General features: G+C 40.9%; 1 protein-coding gene across 1 annotated transcript in view; it reads right to left on the bottom strand.

Moving 5' to 3' along the window:
* Positions 1–19,045, bottom strand: part of RFX7 (regulatory factor X7) — a 1,464,252-nt gene that overhangs the window by 487,002 nt on the left and 958,205 nt on the right. Inside the window, exon 4 of the mRNA XM_044078963.1 lies at positions 13,077–13,115. Within this exon, the coding sequence (XP_043934898.1) occupies positions 13,077–13,115 (39 nt within the window). The remainder of the gene's footprint in view (positions 1–13,076; positions 13,116–19,045) is intronic.

The following is a 19,045-nucleotide window of genomic DNA, read 5'->3' as shown; positions in this document are numbered from 1 at the left end:
GGCATAGACTTTGATTTCCATTTTCCAGTAAATGCATTTTGGCAGCCAACAGAATTAAACTTAATAAGGGATTACTATGTATAGGAAACAAGGAAGAATTGTGAATAAAACTCTGTACCTACCTCTTTAGATGGAACTGAGTGAATGGATCACTGCTGCAAAAGGCTTTGAAACTGAGTGGGCATGGAATGCCTTTGCTATCTGGTAAATGGAAGAATTCCTACGAATGAAGGAAACCCTCCAGTGTTGTCAGAAATAGCCTTTCTTGATGGTCTGAAGCACCAATTTGTCTTCAGCGATTTCTTGGCAAACTGTGTAGAAGAGGGAAAGGCATCCTTTGCATGTTCTGAGAGGAAGCACAAGGTTCTGGTTGGAGTGCGACACAGCTGGAGGGGGTAGAGAGATGCCTGAAATACTCACAGCTGTTCTCTAGTGGGTCCCGAGTCTCTCCAGGTACAGTCTGGGAGTCATACTGATTCTTCTTTATAAACCTGGACCCCCCAGATTGCTTTGGTTTGCCATAACTACAAAGAAAAGGCCAAGATTAGGCAGGGGAGTTTCTATTATATCTAGGTGGTTTGGAAGGTGGGGTTCTTTAAAAGACTTCACAGTCTTTCCCTTTGTCTCCAGTTTCTAAAACACTTTTTCTGCAGGAGGTACAGAGAGGAAACCCCTTGTGTAAGGATACCTTAAAGAGTTCTGCCTTCACATACTCTGAGAAAAGTTCATTCCTTAACCAGGCATGTCTGCAGGTAACAGACCCCATTGCTGCCACCCTGCTTGATGCATCAACAGCATCATAGCCACATCTGTGTGTCTGGACAACTGAAGGCCAACACTGGCCAAATTCCTGGATGCCCCTCTTGAGGCTCTCATCCTGATTCCCCTCTCCCTTATTCTTAATTTGCTCCTGCACAGCTTTAAGGTATTTGAGCATTTGGAACTAGTAGCCCAGAGCTCTCATGGCCGGGGAAGCAGAAGTATAAGTTTTCTTACCAAAACAATCTATCATTCTGCTTTCCCTGTCATTTGGTAAGGAATTATTGGAATCAGGCCCAGTGTTTCCCTTATAAAATCCCAGAAACACCACAGTTAGGTCCACCATAGGATTTCTGTAAAGATGTGCAAGGGTGTCCAGCACGTTGTACAAATGGTCTGGCTTCCATGGAGGAGGTGGTGAGGAATTAGCCTGCAAGGATATATCATCAAACACATCATCCAAGACGTGTCCTTGAGGGATAGCCAAAGGACTGGGTTTTGGCAAGTGTAGAAGTCTTCTACAGCTGGTCAGACCTTGGAGAACTTTCCTGACTCCCATCTGAACAACTCTTTCATTTTATGTAGTGCATCTCCAAACTACATGTTCCCCAGGCATGGAAGCTGAGGAAAAGGTGTCTTCAAAATCTGAGCTGAGGTACTGATGTGGGGAAAAGTGCCCTACATAAGCCAATACCTCTTCATCACAGTCCTTCAAGGGGGAGGTGTCATTTCTTCTTCTTTTACTAGAGGAAGTTCCTGCTTCAAGATCCTTTTTCAGGGAAGGATTGCTAAATTCAGGAAATCCATTAATTCCTGAACCAATCTGACAAAGTCTGAGGATGTGATCAAGTTGAAAGAGCCAACTTACTTCAGCCATGTAGGCTGAAATAACTCCAGATGATGCATTGATCTTAAGGGGTCAGGATTTTGTTCTTGCAGACAGCAAGACCTCATTACACAGATGGGCAACCACATCCATCATCCAAGAACCAGGAGGGGTTTTCCTGCTTGTAGTAAAAGGGACTCTGCCCCCATCCTCCTGAAACAAGGCAGGCACCTCAGAAGCCAGAGCTTACACAGCAGCCCAAGACCCAACAGACACTCGCCTGCTGATGGGTTTGCAAGGATGAGGAACGGGCTGATGACATGGTGTCTACAGAGGGTGTACCATCTGTTTCAGACCCAGTAGTTGCGGACAATGGGAGCTACAAATGCACCTCACCTGAGTCAACAACATCAAGCCAGAGTGGAGAACTGGATTCCAGTGGGGTGTTGGTATCATCCCTAACATCTTTCTCCTTTGGGGGCTTCTTCTTGCACTTTTTAGGTCAGCAGTCTGGGTGGGGGAATGGCGGACAACATAGTGTGCCTAGGCCTGGTGATATCTTTGGACAGATACTGTTGAAGGGAGCAGGCCAGAAGTCTTAACAGTTCTTTTGCCGAAAAAAAGCACAGAAAACACCACCAATTAAACCAATAATAGCACATCCCTACCCTAGCCTAACACTAACACCTCCCTTTTCCTTTCTCTCTTTCTTTCTCTAATACTACTCACTCCACCCACTTGCACATCACTCCCAAACTCCAATTACTTCCAACTTGCTCCAGCTCTGCCTACACTTTTCATCTTTCAAACAATTTCTCTCTTGCTCTTACCTACCCCCTTCCCGCTATCCACCTTAGCAGCTTACTCCAACTCCCTTCTGTCATCACTGCAGTCTCTCATCTACCTGTTTCACCCATATCATATCACAACATGCTAGCGAACTTCCTCCTACCTCCCTTTCTCCTCAGACTCTCATGCTTATCTTCTTATCACACAAAACTATTCTAAATGTCACCATCTCCCACTATTTCACATGATACTCCATCCTTCAACATTACCCTGTCCTTCCTAATCTCTCCCTCACTCTATAATACCTCCCACACTCAGTTTTACAGAATAAAACATTTCAGCCATACTCTATCTAGCCCCAAAAATAAGCTATAATCATCTAACCGCTATTTATATTACACTAAACCTAATCATCTTCTTTCAAATCTCCTGGTAGATGGAGACATCCACCCCAATCCTGGCCCATCCCCCTACCTCTACCTCCACTGCCACCAACTCACCTAATGTAAATCAACATCCCTTCTCTCTAACAAAACACATCTCTACCTACTCCATAAACCTACAAAGTCTAACCAATAAAATATCTGAATTACATGCTTGGATGGCTTATCATTCTTCAACTATCTTAACCCTTTCCGAAACTTGGCTCAAACCTCATATCTCACATTCTGAAATCCTACCCACCCCAGCTATAACACCTTCCATCATGACAGACTATCCAAAAAAGGGACGTGCTGCTATCCTGTACACAGAGCTACTTAACCCCACCTTCCCCCTCCCTGACTTTCATCCAGCCGAGCTCATCATTCTCAACTGTCACCTTAACCCACACAAAAAATTTGCTATTGCTGCCATATATATTCCTCCTGGCAACAATATACCTATTCTAGAATCCATTCTGTCCTGGATCTCCCAACATTTCCCCTATGAGACAATCATACTAAGACACGTCAACAATGATTGGAATAAGCTGCCACAAAACTCTCCCACTCTTAGTATCAGCCTCTACGGTTTCAGTCAACTTATCACAACCACCACCCGTATTAACAAAAACACCTCCTCAACTCTAGATTGAATACCAACATCCAGCCCTAATCACTACCACAATCCTACCACTTTACTTGATTCATTAAGTGACCACCTCCCTACCTTCATTCAAAAGCTGCCCTGCCACACCACCAAAACCCACCTCTATAGAGAATGCCACAATTTGGCTAGCTTTAATGAGGAAACCTTTAACAATCAACTCTCTCTAGTTAATTGCTCGCACCTCTATGACCTTCCTCTAAATTATGTTGTTCTTGACTTCAACAATACTTTCCTTAACATACTAAACACTGTATTACCTGTTAGAAAAATTAGAGTCAAAACAAATCCGGCTCTCTGGCTCACCAGAGACACCCTCTCCTTAATGAAACTTGCATTGAAATGGACTGGTTATTTCTTGTCTGTATTATACCACACTTAAATCTCTGTTTTTTCTATGGTCTTGCTAGGTCTGGTATCTCATGTATCTTTTCTTACTTTCCTGGTCTAACCTTTTGTATGTGTTCCCCCTTATGCTTGCAGCTTCTCCCGATAGGTTAAACACTCTGTGGTCATCCCCTGCCCAACAGACTCGCCCATCAAAATACCTTGTGAAAGAGTATAAATCTGCTTAAGTTACCTGCCTGAAGCAGCTCCAAAAACAAACTAAAAAGCACAGCTTTCTAAACTGTAGGTGTTCCTTCTATTGCAATTTATCCACACTCCGAATCTGTTTTTAAAACTATCTGCTTTTAAAAAAGTAAACTGCTCCTTATTTAAAGTATTACTACAGGGCAGATGAGCATACACATAGGTTAGTTTTTCTGGTTGTAGTAACTTACTCTGGCCACCAGGCGGCAACACAATGCCAGCAGTCTACCACATTCCTTGCTGTTTTAACTAATAGTACCAATAGCTTTTAGTTTAATGTTGTTTTAACTCTCAACAGTTCCAGTATATGTAGGTTTAATGTTGCCAGCCATACTCTAGAGTTTTTAACCCCTAGTACATCTTCTGTTTCCTTTGTCTCCTGTTTTTAAACTTATGTCTACAACATTTCCATCTCTGGCTTGCTCTCATTCCCTCTTCAGCTCTGATTTCTTCCTTTCAAATTGTTTCAGTGCTTTTTCACACTGCTGACCTGACCCTGTCAGTACTGGTTCCAACCAGCTAGACCACTGTGATATCCATCTCCAGTCTCTATTCCAACCCCTCCCCCAGTTTCCTTCACTTTCTTTTCTTTTCAACCCCTCCCCCAGACTATCTTTGCCGTCCCTTCCTGTGGTGCCATCTTTTACCTCTCTGAACCACTCTAACCCTTTCCCTATATCACTGCTAGAATATCTCTTACCCCTTGCATACTTTCGTCTGAACTTATCTTACACTCCACTGATTGTTTTTCACTGCTGACCTTGATTCTACCTTTCCTTGGCTCTACCCGCTCCGTTCGCCCTACGGGCTCACTCCGCTCCCCTACCCTACCCCCAAATCCCACCCACTCCAATACCCCTACACTTATAGCTAGCCACTCCCACCACTTCCACCATCCAATCCAAACTACTCATCATATCCCCAAAATCTCGTCCCACAGTTCACCCATTATAGTAAGCCTACCTTTCAGTGTTTACTGCCAAACACAACTTATCCTGAAACTACTAAAGAATTAACCTAAACCATAATCTCTTACTCAAACTAACTTCACAACTTAACTCACCCCTACTTTTACTCTAATAACCATGACCCTCAACCCTCTATCCCTACTTACTCAAATAATACTTCTAATTACCTTAACTTCCCTAAATTATATCACCTAACCCACTAATACAAACCACTCCCCCCATTTCACACCACTACCCCATCCTCTACACGGTACACATCTACTGTTACTCATACATCTCCCAGTCTCTACCCCCTCAACACTAGTATGCTCTTCCCCTATAGATTCCTATCTAACTCTAAAAACAACTGTTCCCAACTACACTAGTCTAATGTCCACAAAACGCTCTACCTGTATACTACACCCCAAACAAACCAAATACCTCATCCATCATCTTATCTCTATCCTTCTCGCCAGGGACATCCACCCAAACCCAGGCCCCTCTACCATACTGCATCCAACCCCCCCCAAGCAACAGGCAAACCCCTCCACTTCTCAGCTCTAAATGCTCAGAGCCTATGTAGCAAAACTCCAAACCTTCATGCCTGGCTTCTACATAACCAGCCCGACATACTCTCCATCTCAGAAACCCGGCTTAAGCCCCACATATAAGATTCTGAAATAACTCCCAACTACCGCATATTAAGGAATGACAGAACACAAAAAAAGGGAGGTGGTGTAGCACACCTTTACTTAGCATCCCTCTTAGTCACCCCCTATACCAAACCCTTTCCCAAATTTGGCAAGGCAGAAATAATACCAGCCCTACTCCACCTAAACAAACAAACTCATATTTGTTCTCTCCCTCTATATTCCCCTGGCGATAATATCTCAACCCTTGAAGATATGCTCTCCCCTGGGTCTCTACCAACATTACTCATGAAACCATAACCCTGGGCAACATGAACATAAACTGGGCCACAATCCAATCTCCCACTAACTCACTCTATATTAACTTATATAACTTTTCACAACTAATCAATTCCACTATCACGCTTTCCAAGAACTCCATCACTGGAACTACAATAGACTGGATTCTAGTATCCCATCCTCACTATATCTCTGACACTGATATTCCCCCAGACCCACTAGCTGACAATTTCCCCACTTTTGCCCACCGTCTCTCCTCTTCTATACAACTCACACCTATATTTACACTTATTGCCTAAAGAACATCAATGCTGAAACCTTCTCAAATGCACTAAAAAGCACAAACTGGAACCCATTAAAAACTCTTTGCCTAGATAATGCTCTATCCTACTTAAACTCTACTTTCACAAACCTGCTCAACTCCTTTGCTCCTCTAAAAACAAAACATATAAAAAGTAACCCTGTACCCTGGTTAACCAAAAACACCTTAGCTACTATGCGACTCCGTGACAAAGCCTGGACATGTTACTATTAAAATAAAACCACTATCACCCTAAACAGATATAAAACACTAAGAAATAAAGTCAAAAACCTTATTACCTTAAACCTCAAAACCTATTTCTCCACTCTCCAAACCAAGCACACCACCAATCCCAAAATATTTTGGAAAGGAATCTCATCTCTCCTCAACCCTTGAAAAAAAGAAAACCCTTGCCCTAACCCAGATGCCTCTGACATGGACTTGGCCACCCAATTCAACTATTTCTTTATAACGTACATAAGCAAGCTAACATCATCCTTCACCAACACCTCTATAACCCCTCCTCAACGTACTCCCATCCCTTCCTCCCCTAGCATCCCTTGCCCCCCAACCTCCACCTTTCTATATCAATTCCATCTCTATATCCACCATAAAAAAATTTCTCCTAAAATTAAAACCTGGTTCCAATGTCCCTGACGAAATTCCCTCCTACTTCCTAAAAGTAGTCGCAGAAGCCATTGCTCTCCCTATCAGCATACTAATTAATCAGTCTATCTCAGAAAGCCAGGTCCCCCAGCTTTGGAAGAAGGCCTTTATTATTCCTCTCCATAAAGGTGGCAATAATAATGACATCTCAAACTTTCGCCCTATCGCCATCCTATCCCCTATTTCTAAGCTACTTGAAAAGTGTGCACACCAACAACTCTTAACTTACCTCATCAATAACCAGCTTCTTACCCCCACACAACATAGCTTTAGACCAGGTCATAGTACCTCCACTGCCCTCCTCTCTTTCCTCGAAACAATCAACAAAGCCCGCGACTCTGGCCACTTTGTATCCACTCTTTTCCTCTACCTCTCTAAGGCATTTGACACCATTTCCCACAACCTTCTTCTTACCAAACTCTCTAAACTTAACCTATCCCCTTCCTCTACCCAGTGGTTCCCAAGCTATCTCACAAATAGGCAACAAGCAGTTAAATGGAAAAAAGCTACCTCACCCTTCCTCAATACATCCACAGGTGCCCCCCCCCCCCAAGGCTCCATTCTAGGCCCCTACTATTCAACATATTCATAAATGATTTCTTCCAAGCCATTCCTAACTCCAGTCTCATCCAATATGCAGATGATTCTACTGTAATCTGTTCCTCCCCTTCCATCACAACTCTAAACAATCTAACACAAGCCGCCTTCTGTTCCACTGAACAGTGGATGCTTGACAACCATCTAGCCCTTAATGCAACCAAAACAAAACTTATGTTATTCAATGCATCCAAAACCTCTTCCATAGACAAACAATCCTTCATAATTACCAGCAATAACAATACCCCCTAGAACTAGTCTCTGACACAAAATTACTAGGAATTATCACTGACAATCAACAAAAATTTGATAAGCATCTACAAGCAAATATCAAAAAAAAACCATAAAAAAATTAGGTATGCTTTACCGCCACAGTCGCTTTATCTCTCTCACCACCAGGATTACATTAGCTAATACATACCTCATCCCATCCCTTTTATATGGTGCATCTATCCTAACCAGCCTACAATCTTCCCTCAAAACAGAACTCTCATCTTGTTATAACAAAATTTCCAAATTTGCGGCAAGTCATAGAGCCTCTTCTCACCACTGTAATTCTCTTCACCAACTAAGTTGGCTAGAATTACTAAACTTCCTCACATATACCTAGCTCATCTAAGCACACAAACTCATTCATAACCTGTCTCTCTGCCCCTCCCTAACAAATACATTTGAAATGCATAAACCAGGTAGACTCCTAAAGATCCAGTTCCCAAAACCTAAATAAATTGCATAAACCAACACATCCTGCTGGGAATCAATTGATGTCCTTCTCTCCAGCATGCCTCTGGAACTCTCTCCCTCCTCCCATCCACACCACCAGCAGTCTCTCCTTGTTTAAAACCTCACTGCACTCGCACCTTACTTCACACCACACTTTCTTCCTAACTTTCCAAACTTTGTTGCCTGTCACTACCTCTTAAAGTTTTACATCCTTACCTCATTGTAATTCCCTTAAAAAACAAACAAAAAAAAAAACTACTACTTACTGAATGAACCTGATGTAATTTTCCTAATGAAAATCTTTTATTTCTGTATTATGTAACATCATCTATTTGAATTGCGCAATATGGGTTTGTACTATACAAAATATGTATTTAACATTTAATTGAAATGTATATTACGGATTTGTACTCTTTCTGTACTATACATTTGTATTTCTCTGGAGCTTATTTCCCCAGGACTCCATTGAAAATGGGCTCCTTGTAACCCAATGGACTATCCTGGAAAACAAACTGCAAATAAATAAATAAATAAATAAATAAATTTAAAGACAGTACTTGGAAGCAATGGTTAAAGTCAAAATCCTCTTCTCTCTTCCTTAAATTCAAAGAACTAAGAAGCCTCACAAAAAACACATTATGCAGGACAAGAAAAAAATTATGTCAGGAAGCCCAATCTATTCACCACTCAAACCCTAAAAAGTTCTGGCACACCATGAACAAAATTCTTCACCCAGGTAAGCCTACTACTCCAAACCCTTTCCTCAATAAAACACCACTTGAAACTGCCACTTTACTTAACACTTACTTCACAGAATCCATCCAAAAACTAACTCCCCCTGACCAAAACCAAACACAATCCCCCACCACCGCCAGCACTTGCCTTACCACTGCCTTTTCTCTAAAACCCATCTCTACTGCCTATATAAAATTCCTCTTACTGAAACTTCAATCATGTTCTCCCTCCTTTGACCACCTACCCCCACAATTTCTCAAACTTGCAGCTAATACTATTGCATATCCTATTCTCCATCCTTATAAACCACTATATCAAAGAATCCACCGTCTCTGACATCTGAAAATCTTTATATACTTTTCCCCTTCACAAAGGGGGTAAAATCCACGGAGCCCTCTAATTTTCGACCCATAGTTATCCGCTCCCCTATCTCAAAAGTCCTACAGAAATGCTTTCACAGTCAACTTCTCAAATACCTACTTCAGGAAAACCTTTTGACCCCCTCTCAGCCCAGCTTCAGGCCCCATTACAGCACCACCACAGCCCTTCTATCCCTCACCTAGTCTGTTGCTGATGCTAGAGACAACAATAAACTGGGTCATGTCTTTTCCTGGACCTTTCCAAGGCATTTGACACAGTCTCCCACCCTAAGCTCCCATCTAAACTATCCAATCAAAACCTTTCCTCCTCTACTACTCCCTGGTTCTCTAGCTATCTTAACAACAGACTACAATCTATTAGATGGGAAATTTCCTGCTCTCCTTTCCTACCTGTTCAAACAGGTTTCCCTCAAGGATCTAACTTAGGGTCTCTACTCCTTAATATATTTACAAACAATCTATGCTCCGTCTGCTGCACTTCTTCACTGATACAGTATGTGGACAATTCTATTCTTGTTACCTGCTTTAATAACCTCACTGACTGACACATACTCACTCAGAGTTTTTTCAACATCACTGAACACTGGTTGATTAACAACCAACTCATCCGTAAACCTAAAAAAACTAAATTACTTCTTTTCCTTCCTAAATCTATGTCCAAGCTTAGTGCCTCCTTCTGTATCTCTTCCCTGGACAACAGTATCATACTAAACTCCTAGATATTATGACAACCAAATAAAATCCGACCTTCACATCTAACACTGCATCTACAATCAAAAACCTGGTCTACTGTATAAAAACAAAAAATATCTATCTACTACCTTGAGGACTTCTCTTGCCCAAGCCTACCTCCTTCCCTGCCTACTCTATTCGTCCCCCATTTACCCACCTCCAAGCCAATCTTGTAGCCAAACTTGAACAAACTTACAACCAAATTGTTAGATTTGCCTGTAACCTCCCTTACAAATCTCACCACTGCCTCGCTCTTAAACAACTACTTTGGCTTGAATTCCCTCAACTACTCCAACTATCTCAGCTACAAATGGCCCACTCATCAATTAACATACCCTCAGAATGTCCGTCTCTCCACTCTTACATCCCTCTACATACCTAAACATCCTCAACGTAACTCAGAACAATTCCTACTCGACACCTACAAGCCAAACAAATCAACATGCAGATTGCTCTATCATTGCTCAATATCCCATACTTGGAACAAACTTGCCAGTAATATACAATCTATCAAATCTACCTTGCTCTTCAAAACAGAACTAAAAAACTATCTTGCTAATTCACCTTCCTGCTCTTGCTATCACCCTACCAAAACACGTACTCCCTTAATATGTCCTTAACTTGCTTTCCTTTCCTTAAGAAAATATAAAAAATAATTATACAATCTCTCTCACTCTGCTAAACAGTTATATACTTTAATTCACTGGCTTTTTTCTCCAAAATAAATTAACTTCTTGCTTCTCTCTTACTTCTTCCCATTTCCTTATACTTAAGACTCATTTATGCTTCTCTATCTCTCTATTTCCACCCAGCTATTAATACTTTCTTTTCCTGTCTGTTCAATCTTACAAGTTTTAAGCAGGTAGATTTCTGGTTTATTTGTTATGTTAATATGAAAACAATGATTATGTTTTGATCTTTTGTATATAACTTATGTACTCTATGTTATCTTCTGTATTTTCTTCATTTTGTATTTGTTCACTTGTATATTGCATGTATGTCTGCTATATCTTGGTAATATTTATTGTACAGTTAACATATTGTATTTTTTTTTTTGTGGAGCTTTTTCTCCTCGGGTCTCCACTGAAAATGGGTCATTGGCCCACTTGGACTATCCCAGTCAACAAAAGGCAACTAAATAAATAAATTAATTAAATTGACAACTAGGGACGTCATGTTCTGGGCCTAAGCTTTCCAAACGAGAGGTAACTATTAACCTTCACTGACATAAATTAGAATGAAATACAAGAATAACCAAATTAAAGTTTCCCCATTGGGGTACTTAGCGTTTCCCACAAACTCTGGTCTTCAGGCCTAACCAATGGACAGATGATGCAACGGATGGCATTCTACATTGGTCAACATAGCAAGACAGAACTAAACAAAACACTGGTTGATGACTCTTTTATACCACAAAGAATATGACATTAGTCAAGAAGGGCATCTGCTGGCTGGGGGAGGGTGAAATATTCTGGTATTTCGACAGATCTCAGACTCCTATGGGCAGGAATTCCCAAGACTCAGTACTGCAGAAGTGACAATGAAAAAACACCATGGCCTATCATCAATATTGGTGACTACTTCCCATCATTAACACTTTCAGTTTCAGTTTAAATTTCTTTATTTTCTTCAGTGAGCATCGTGGACTATATATTTTGCTCATTCTTTACTAGTATACAGAGCTTTGGATTAAGCACTCAAATGAATCTGAACTTTGAACCTTTTCATTACAACAAGGGCATTTTCTTTTTCTGATAGAAAATGCACTCCACATCAGGAGGGCTAACACATAAGGAGGGACAGTCACTGGACAAAGGTATGCAAGAACAAGACAATGAACAGAACAAAACAAAGGCCAGCCATGGGCATAGCAGACATACTTGGTCTTTGCTAAAAGCAGTGATTAAGGAAGCCACAAACTGATGCAGTGAAACACAGAACCAGCCAATTTTGGAAATAACAGGTGCTTCAATAAGAAGAAAGTTAAAAATACCATATATTACAAACTGGTTCAATGGAGACTTACTACAAAGCCAAACATTTACCCACTGCAGTACAAAGAAGTAATCTGCTTCAAATTTATCAAGAACCGTGGTAAAAATGATTAAAAACCATTGTAACTTTAAAAAAACAAAATAAGAATGGAGGTAATAAGGTAAGGTAAGGATACTCTACTGTAACAGATGTAAAAAGATTATGCTGTGTAGAAGGACGTAAGGTTAGATTTTACTGTGTTGTGTAGCTGCACTTATGAAAAACATGGCAGTGTGTTCTACATATTAGAAGCTCATACTGGAAAGGCTTTTGAGTATCACTCTAGTGAGTCATGACGTTGAACCAAAGTAAAGGAGCACTTGTACAGTTACACGGGTTCGGTGTGATAGTTTTTGTAGGACAATGTTTCAAATACAACATCCTGATAATCAGATACAACTTTCTGGTCAGTAAAGAGGATTTTTAACATAACAGTGCTCCAGTCTTGAAATAATTATAATGAATTTAAAAGTCCTGTTCAGTGTAACCTGTAGCCTAAAGTGAATACAAAAATCCTGTTCAGTAAACTTGTAGCTTACAGCAGCTGCCATGAGGCCCTACTACCTTTTGCATTACTTGCTTGTTGAGGTAGCTTATCTTTTACCTGCTAACACTGGAATCACTTCTAAATGAATTTACATTGTCACTACACTCTGATGTGGAACAGTGCTACAAGTCTTGCAAAAATCTATAACCAAATGGTTAGAAGGCCACTCTACAACCAAAGGGGATAGGTTATGTTGAGCATAACAAAGGAAAATGGCTAGGCTTAAAATGGCCCACAAGGGTGGCTAGCCTAGTACTTAGCTATAAACCTGTAGGAATGGGATCATTACTTCATAAGACAAAATAATAATTCTAATCTTTCATCCAAACACATCAGTCAACAAGCAAAACATGTTTTAGTAATGACTGCTCAAATACCAGAATTCTTAAATTTGTAGATGGTAGAAAAAAAATAAGGTAATGATAAAAACTTACCTATATGTGTCAGTATCCCCTGACCTTCCTGTGGAACTCCTATAAAACAAGCAAGAACAAGTAAAGCTGTTAAACCATATTGCCACCACAGTGTATGTACACATACATACATATAAACACACACACACACACACACACACACACACACACACACACACACACACACACACACACACACACACACACACACACACACAGTTTACTACTTTTATTTTATGTTCAACAGCCACATATGTTCCACTCATTACTACTTGCCAATGCAAATCAGAGAATAATCCATACTAGTTGTAGGTGGCAGAGATGGCTCTGTGAAGACCTTAAGCAGCAGCTAGAAGATCAGGGTTATTTACATACAGCAAAGCCCCAGTGGCATTTCTGTAATGTCCCCAACTGAACAAAGACCAACCCGTGGGAGACATACAGCAAACTTCCTTTTTCCACTTGTACCCGTTGTCCTTCAAGCTTCCCCTTCAGGTCAGCAGTATGTCAGAAATGTCCAAGCTCTGCCTCCTCCCCTCCCAACCCAATAAAAAAACCTGTCCTCTGCCATTTTACTCCATCCTCTCTGTCAGCTCCTCTGATGTTCATTTTGCTTGGTGAACCAAGCTTGCTGTTGTCAGAGACAGGGCAACATGCTTCTATGTAAAAAAAAAGTCTTGTAATCCTACAAACAATGAAGAATTCTATATGCAGAACTTGGAAAATAGTTGCCTTACTTTTGTGATGCATCTCCCATGATCTAGACTGAAAGATGTTGACAGACAAGTAAAATCCCCAGAATGACAGACAAGAACAAAGAAAAATAAATTTATTTTGGAAAGTAAAACAAAGCTACATGATCTTATCTTTCAGTTTCTGTTCTAAATGACAGAAACATCCAAGTACTACACTTCACTCACTACTACATGAGGGTGGATTCATACCACACAGGACAAAGGAATGAATTTCACAATGTCCCAGGTTCAACTAGGCCTGGAAACTGCAGAAGCTGAAGTGAGACAAGATGGGAAAAGCAGCTAGTTTTGACTAGCCCATTCTGAGGGGAAGGTTTTAGTTTGGCTATGCTGCAGCACCTCCATCATAGGGAAAGCTAGAACAGCACTTCCCCTGTATAGGGGCCAGCAGCCAAAGAGTAGGTAGATGTTCCAGCAGAGCCACAGACTTGCAAAAGGGTGCATTCACTGAAGCCTCAGCATAAGTGCGCCAAGAGCAACACCATGCTGAAAGAGAAAAGGCAGGTGCACAACAGGAAAAGAGAGAGAGAGAGAGAGAGAGACGCACACAACAGATGTTAACTCCTACTACTTGACTCTCATTCTTCACATGCTGCAAACTATGGCCAGTCTGGACAGGAGAACAGATTAATCACTGAAGCCCCACACTTATCTTTGTGTTTAAGCGTTTTTATTTATTTATTTATTTTGCGGAACATGAAATTTTTTCCCTGGGGAAAAAATTTGCTGTTCCGTATGTTCGATATTTTGTGATTTAGACATTACCGGTATGATGAAATAGCATTCGCTATTTTAATCGTACGATGATGTAATATAGAAGCGAAAATGCTACTAGTCCCTTAAGGATTATATACAGGTCAGATATATTTTTTTATCAACTGGGAATAAATTGTGAATGATAATTAAGAGTTGAAGGAATTTATTTGGGAGGGGAAGAAGCCAAGAGTTAAGTGAGATCAGCAGATTATTTCCATACAGCAAGGTGGTTTAGGATTACCTGATTTGAAGGGATACTTTAGAGCTTATGAGGTTAGGGCTCATACACATAACAGCAGTAGAAGGTTATAAATTAAAGACAAAAGGAATGATGATACAATTGGGGAGTAGAAATAAGAAGAGTTGGAATTTGAATGCAGGACCATGAGGAGAATAACCGTAACCAGAATGTATTTTAAAAGTATAACAAATTGGCAGACTTTAAAAATTCCTACAGGCCATTTTGTCAGTAATGTTGAGGGTGGAAATGGCTGTAACTAAGGAAATGATTCTTTTGAGGTGTGAAACACAGGATATGAATTGTTTACACATAAAGGCCTTACTTAGTTTAATGACATTGTCTGCCAAAAAAGAAAATACTAGAAAATGGCAATCAAACTCCAAACAGGTACTGAAGTACCGAATATTGTAAAGGAGAAAAAAGAACTGGAGGTGGGAACTTTAGAAAAGGGAAGGGGCAAATTACAGAGAAATAAATGGAATTTGTGGGTATAATATGTGCAAATTATTGAGGAGGAGTGAGGTTTAAGGGAAGGCAGGATTTGAGCAATTTATGTACTGTTAGAGAGGATGACAATTGTTAATCGTGAAAAATGTCCCTGAGGCTTACTTGTTTTTTCTGTTAATATGAAAGTCGCTGTAGTTTGTTTGCATTTCTATTAATGTATGTGTACCTAGGCCATTGTTTAAACTGTGATTTAACAATAGACATTTAAAAAGGTTACTTGGGTTTAAAGGTTCTTCTGGTTAAGGAAGGTTATGCTGCTTACTGAGGCAGCTAAATCTACTGAATGTCTGATGTCTAAGATTCAAGAGTCAGGTGTGTAACAAAGGGTGACTGTAAACTGTCTACAAGAGAAAGGTACAAGACAAGCCCTCTTATATATACAAAATGACTGTGATTATAGTGTTTGAAGTGCCCCATGTTAGGTTACTGCTGAGCACAAATCTGTAACACCACTGTTTCAGATGGTGCAGTGTGCTGCCAGCCTCAGTTCTAATGTGGCTTAGAGAAGCTTAGTTGCCATAAAGTGCAGATGATCAAGGCTATGAGACGCTAGTAGGTTTACTCCTTGTAGCCCTAGGTTTGATGCCCTCAGTCTCCATTTTCCTATTGTGCGACTCTGCAAAAGTCATTTAAACCAACTGTGCTCACAGGTCACAATTAAAAAGAAGCACTTGTGCCCAGTGAGCTTACTGGATTAATTAAAATTTATGTTCTTACCATAACTAGGCATCCGGGTTGTCCTTTTTCATTCTTCCTCAATGTATGGGTTCAGATCTGATCATCAAATCCAACTCAACCTCTTATCTAAGACTTAGGATCCAGCTCTCAAGTTCCTCCCTGTACCCATAATGTCCTACTGTATCCACAAAGCCTCAGATCAAGTTTGCTGCCCAATCCCCATAGTACAGAGACAAGAGATAAAGAAAGAAAGACAGGGTTTAAAGCTGGAACTGTAGGTTCCAATACAGTCCAACATATCTCTCCAGGAGCTTTGGATGGAGGATGGATGAGAGGAAAGTTGACGAAGAATGAAAATGGACAACAAAGATGCCTAGTTATGATAAGAACATAACTTTTAAATCCAAAGTTGTCCTTTTCATTCTTCCTCAACGAATGAGACAGTCCCCAGTGATACTGCTCTTGGGTGACCCTCATGGAAGGATATACTGGAGAACCGTTGAACCAAAGGAGGCACTATTTCTGGAAACATCTAATTTGTAATGAGAAACAAAAGTATGAGCACTGGACCATGTAACTGCAGAACAAATGTCGTCAACAGATGTTCTAGACCAAAACGCAGAAGACGTGGCTATGCTGAATGAGCTTTTGGGGGCTTGGGTAATATCAAGCCTTTTTGAGAGTAAATAGTCAGTTATCCATTTAGCTAGACTGACTTTGGATACTGAATAACCCAGTCTTTTTGAGGAAAAGGAAACAAAAAAATTGGTCTGATTGACTTTCGCAGTTGTTTTGTCATTAGAAAATAGAAACGTAACTGTCTGTACCCATCCAGGTGTTGCATGTATTCTCCTTTGTTGGTAAAATTTGGAATGAAGACTGGTAAATAAATGGATTGGTTAATGTTACTCTTAGAAGCCACTTAATGTAAAAAAGGAAAGGTTAGTCCGTAAGGAGACCCCGCCCTTATAAAAAATAATGTATGGAAATTTTGGAAGAGAGAGCTTGGGGTTCAGATATTCTCTTTGTAGAAATGATGGCTACCAAGAAAACTGTTTTACATGACAGAAACTTCAGACTGGATTTAGCCGAAGGCTCAAAGGGTTTTTGTGTTAGGCCTTGTAGCACAACTGTCCGGCCCCATGGTGGAGAGGGATCTTTAACTGGAGACCTTAAAAGAAAAATTCCTTTCAGGAAGGCTTTGCACAGTTTAGAAGAAGCAATAGGAAACATACATGCTGCCCATATGAAAATTGGAAATAGCTGCCAGTTGGAGTTTCACTGTAGAAAATCTAGCTCCTTCCTCAAACAACCCTGTCAAGAATTGTAAAACCACAGAAACTGGGGCAGAAAAGGGATCGATGTCTTTATTCAAAGCCCAAAGAGAGAATTTTTCCATTTGCCTTTGTAGACCTTCTTGGTTGATTCTTTTTGAGAAGCCAAAATAATATTACATACAGGTGAACACAGGTGAAGAAAACCTATTCCTGGAAGTGGAGAAACCATGCAGTTAATCATAGTGTTCGAATGTTGGGATGCTGGATCCCTGATGGGTGTGACAGGAGGTCCAAATATGGTTCCAGTATCCATGGAGGATAGCGAAGATGAGACCGTAGGAAGGGGAACCATACTTGCCGCTGGCCAGAAAGGGGCAATGAGGATTACTGAGCTCTTCAGTCTGTTTGCTTTCTGTAAGAATGTGGGAATTAGAGGAGGGTAAGAATAAAGGAGATGAGAGGGCCAAGCATGAATCAGAGCATCTCTCGGTGACTCTCCCTGATGGGGGATCACAGCAAAGTACCTGCTGCACTTGTTGAGGGGAGTGGCAAATAGGCTGCAGCAAGGTCGACCCCAATGCCAGAAGATCATCTCCGCCACAGACTGTGAGACCACTCATGGGGCATCAGAGTGAATCTGTTTAGTTTGTTGGCTAACATGTCGGTTTTTCTCAGAATGTGCATTGCAACTAGAACACAGTCTGAAGAGATCACGCATTCACACACTCTCACAGCCTCTCTGCAAAAGGGGTAAGACTGAATTCCTCCTTGTTTGTTGATGCACCAGACTACAGACATGCTGTCGGCCTGAACTGCAACAGTCTAACGGAAGAGCATCTCGAACGGCCTGCAATGCTAATAGGACTGCTCTTATATCTATAACATTGATATGCAATTTGGTCTCTTGGAGGGACCACATGCCTTTGAACATTCTTTTCAAGAAATGCCCTCCCATCCCAAATGAGAAATGTCCATGGTCACTGTGGCCATAGGGGCTGGAAGGACAAACTTATGTGTCTTTTGAAAACTGGGGTGAGCCTGACTGGATAGGATAGGGGTTGGCATAGAATGGACCACTGCACAGCTGGCGTCCATTGTAGAACCTGCATAAAAAAGCATGCCAAAGGAAGTACTACAGTGGCTGCTGCCATGGAATCTAATGCTTGCAGTACTGACCTTGCTGGAGGAGCTGAGTGAGTAAGGAGAAAGTGAACTTGAGTCTTTATCATAGAGATACTATCCTGAGGTAAGGATACTATTTGTTTCGTAGTCTCTAGAAAAGAGCCAATGAACTACAAGCTCTGTACTGGAATCAAATTTTACTTGACATGATTTATATTTATGCCTAAAGAGCTGCAAATCTGGAGAAATAGTCCCTGGCATGTAGAAGTAGATGTTTGGAGGGGGCGGTAAGGAACCAGTTGTCTAGACATGGAAACACCTAGAATCCTTTGAGTCTTAAGTGAGCTGCCACCACTGTCATGCACTTGGAAAACACCCTGGGGACTGCGGGGTGTCTAAAAGGCAAGGCTCTGAACTGGTAATGACTGGCTCCCAGCCAAAGCGGAGATATCTTCTATTATATCTATCTATTTTGATATGATAGTACGCATCCTGAAGATCTAGAGAGCACATCCAATCGTCCTTGTGCAGAAATGGCAGAATGGACTGGATTGTGGCCATTTGGAGCTTTGCTTTCTTTACAAACTGATTTAAACTGCTTACATCCAAAACAGGTCTCAGGTAAAGTACAGTTGTGTACACTTACCATAAATG

The sequence above is a fragment of the Protopterus annectens genome, chromosome 7.part1, assembly GCF_019279795.1.
Source record: "Protopterus annectens isolate FY-2018-M chromosome 7.part1, PAN1.0, whole genome shotgun sequence".
Classification (NCBI taxonomy): domain Eukaryota; kingdom Metazoa; phylum Chordata; order Ceratodontiformes; family Protopteridae; genus Protopterus; species Protopterus annectens.
This window is presented reverse-complemented; position numbering and strand designations above follow the sequence as displayed.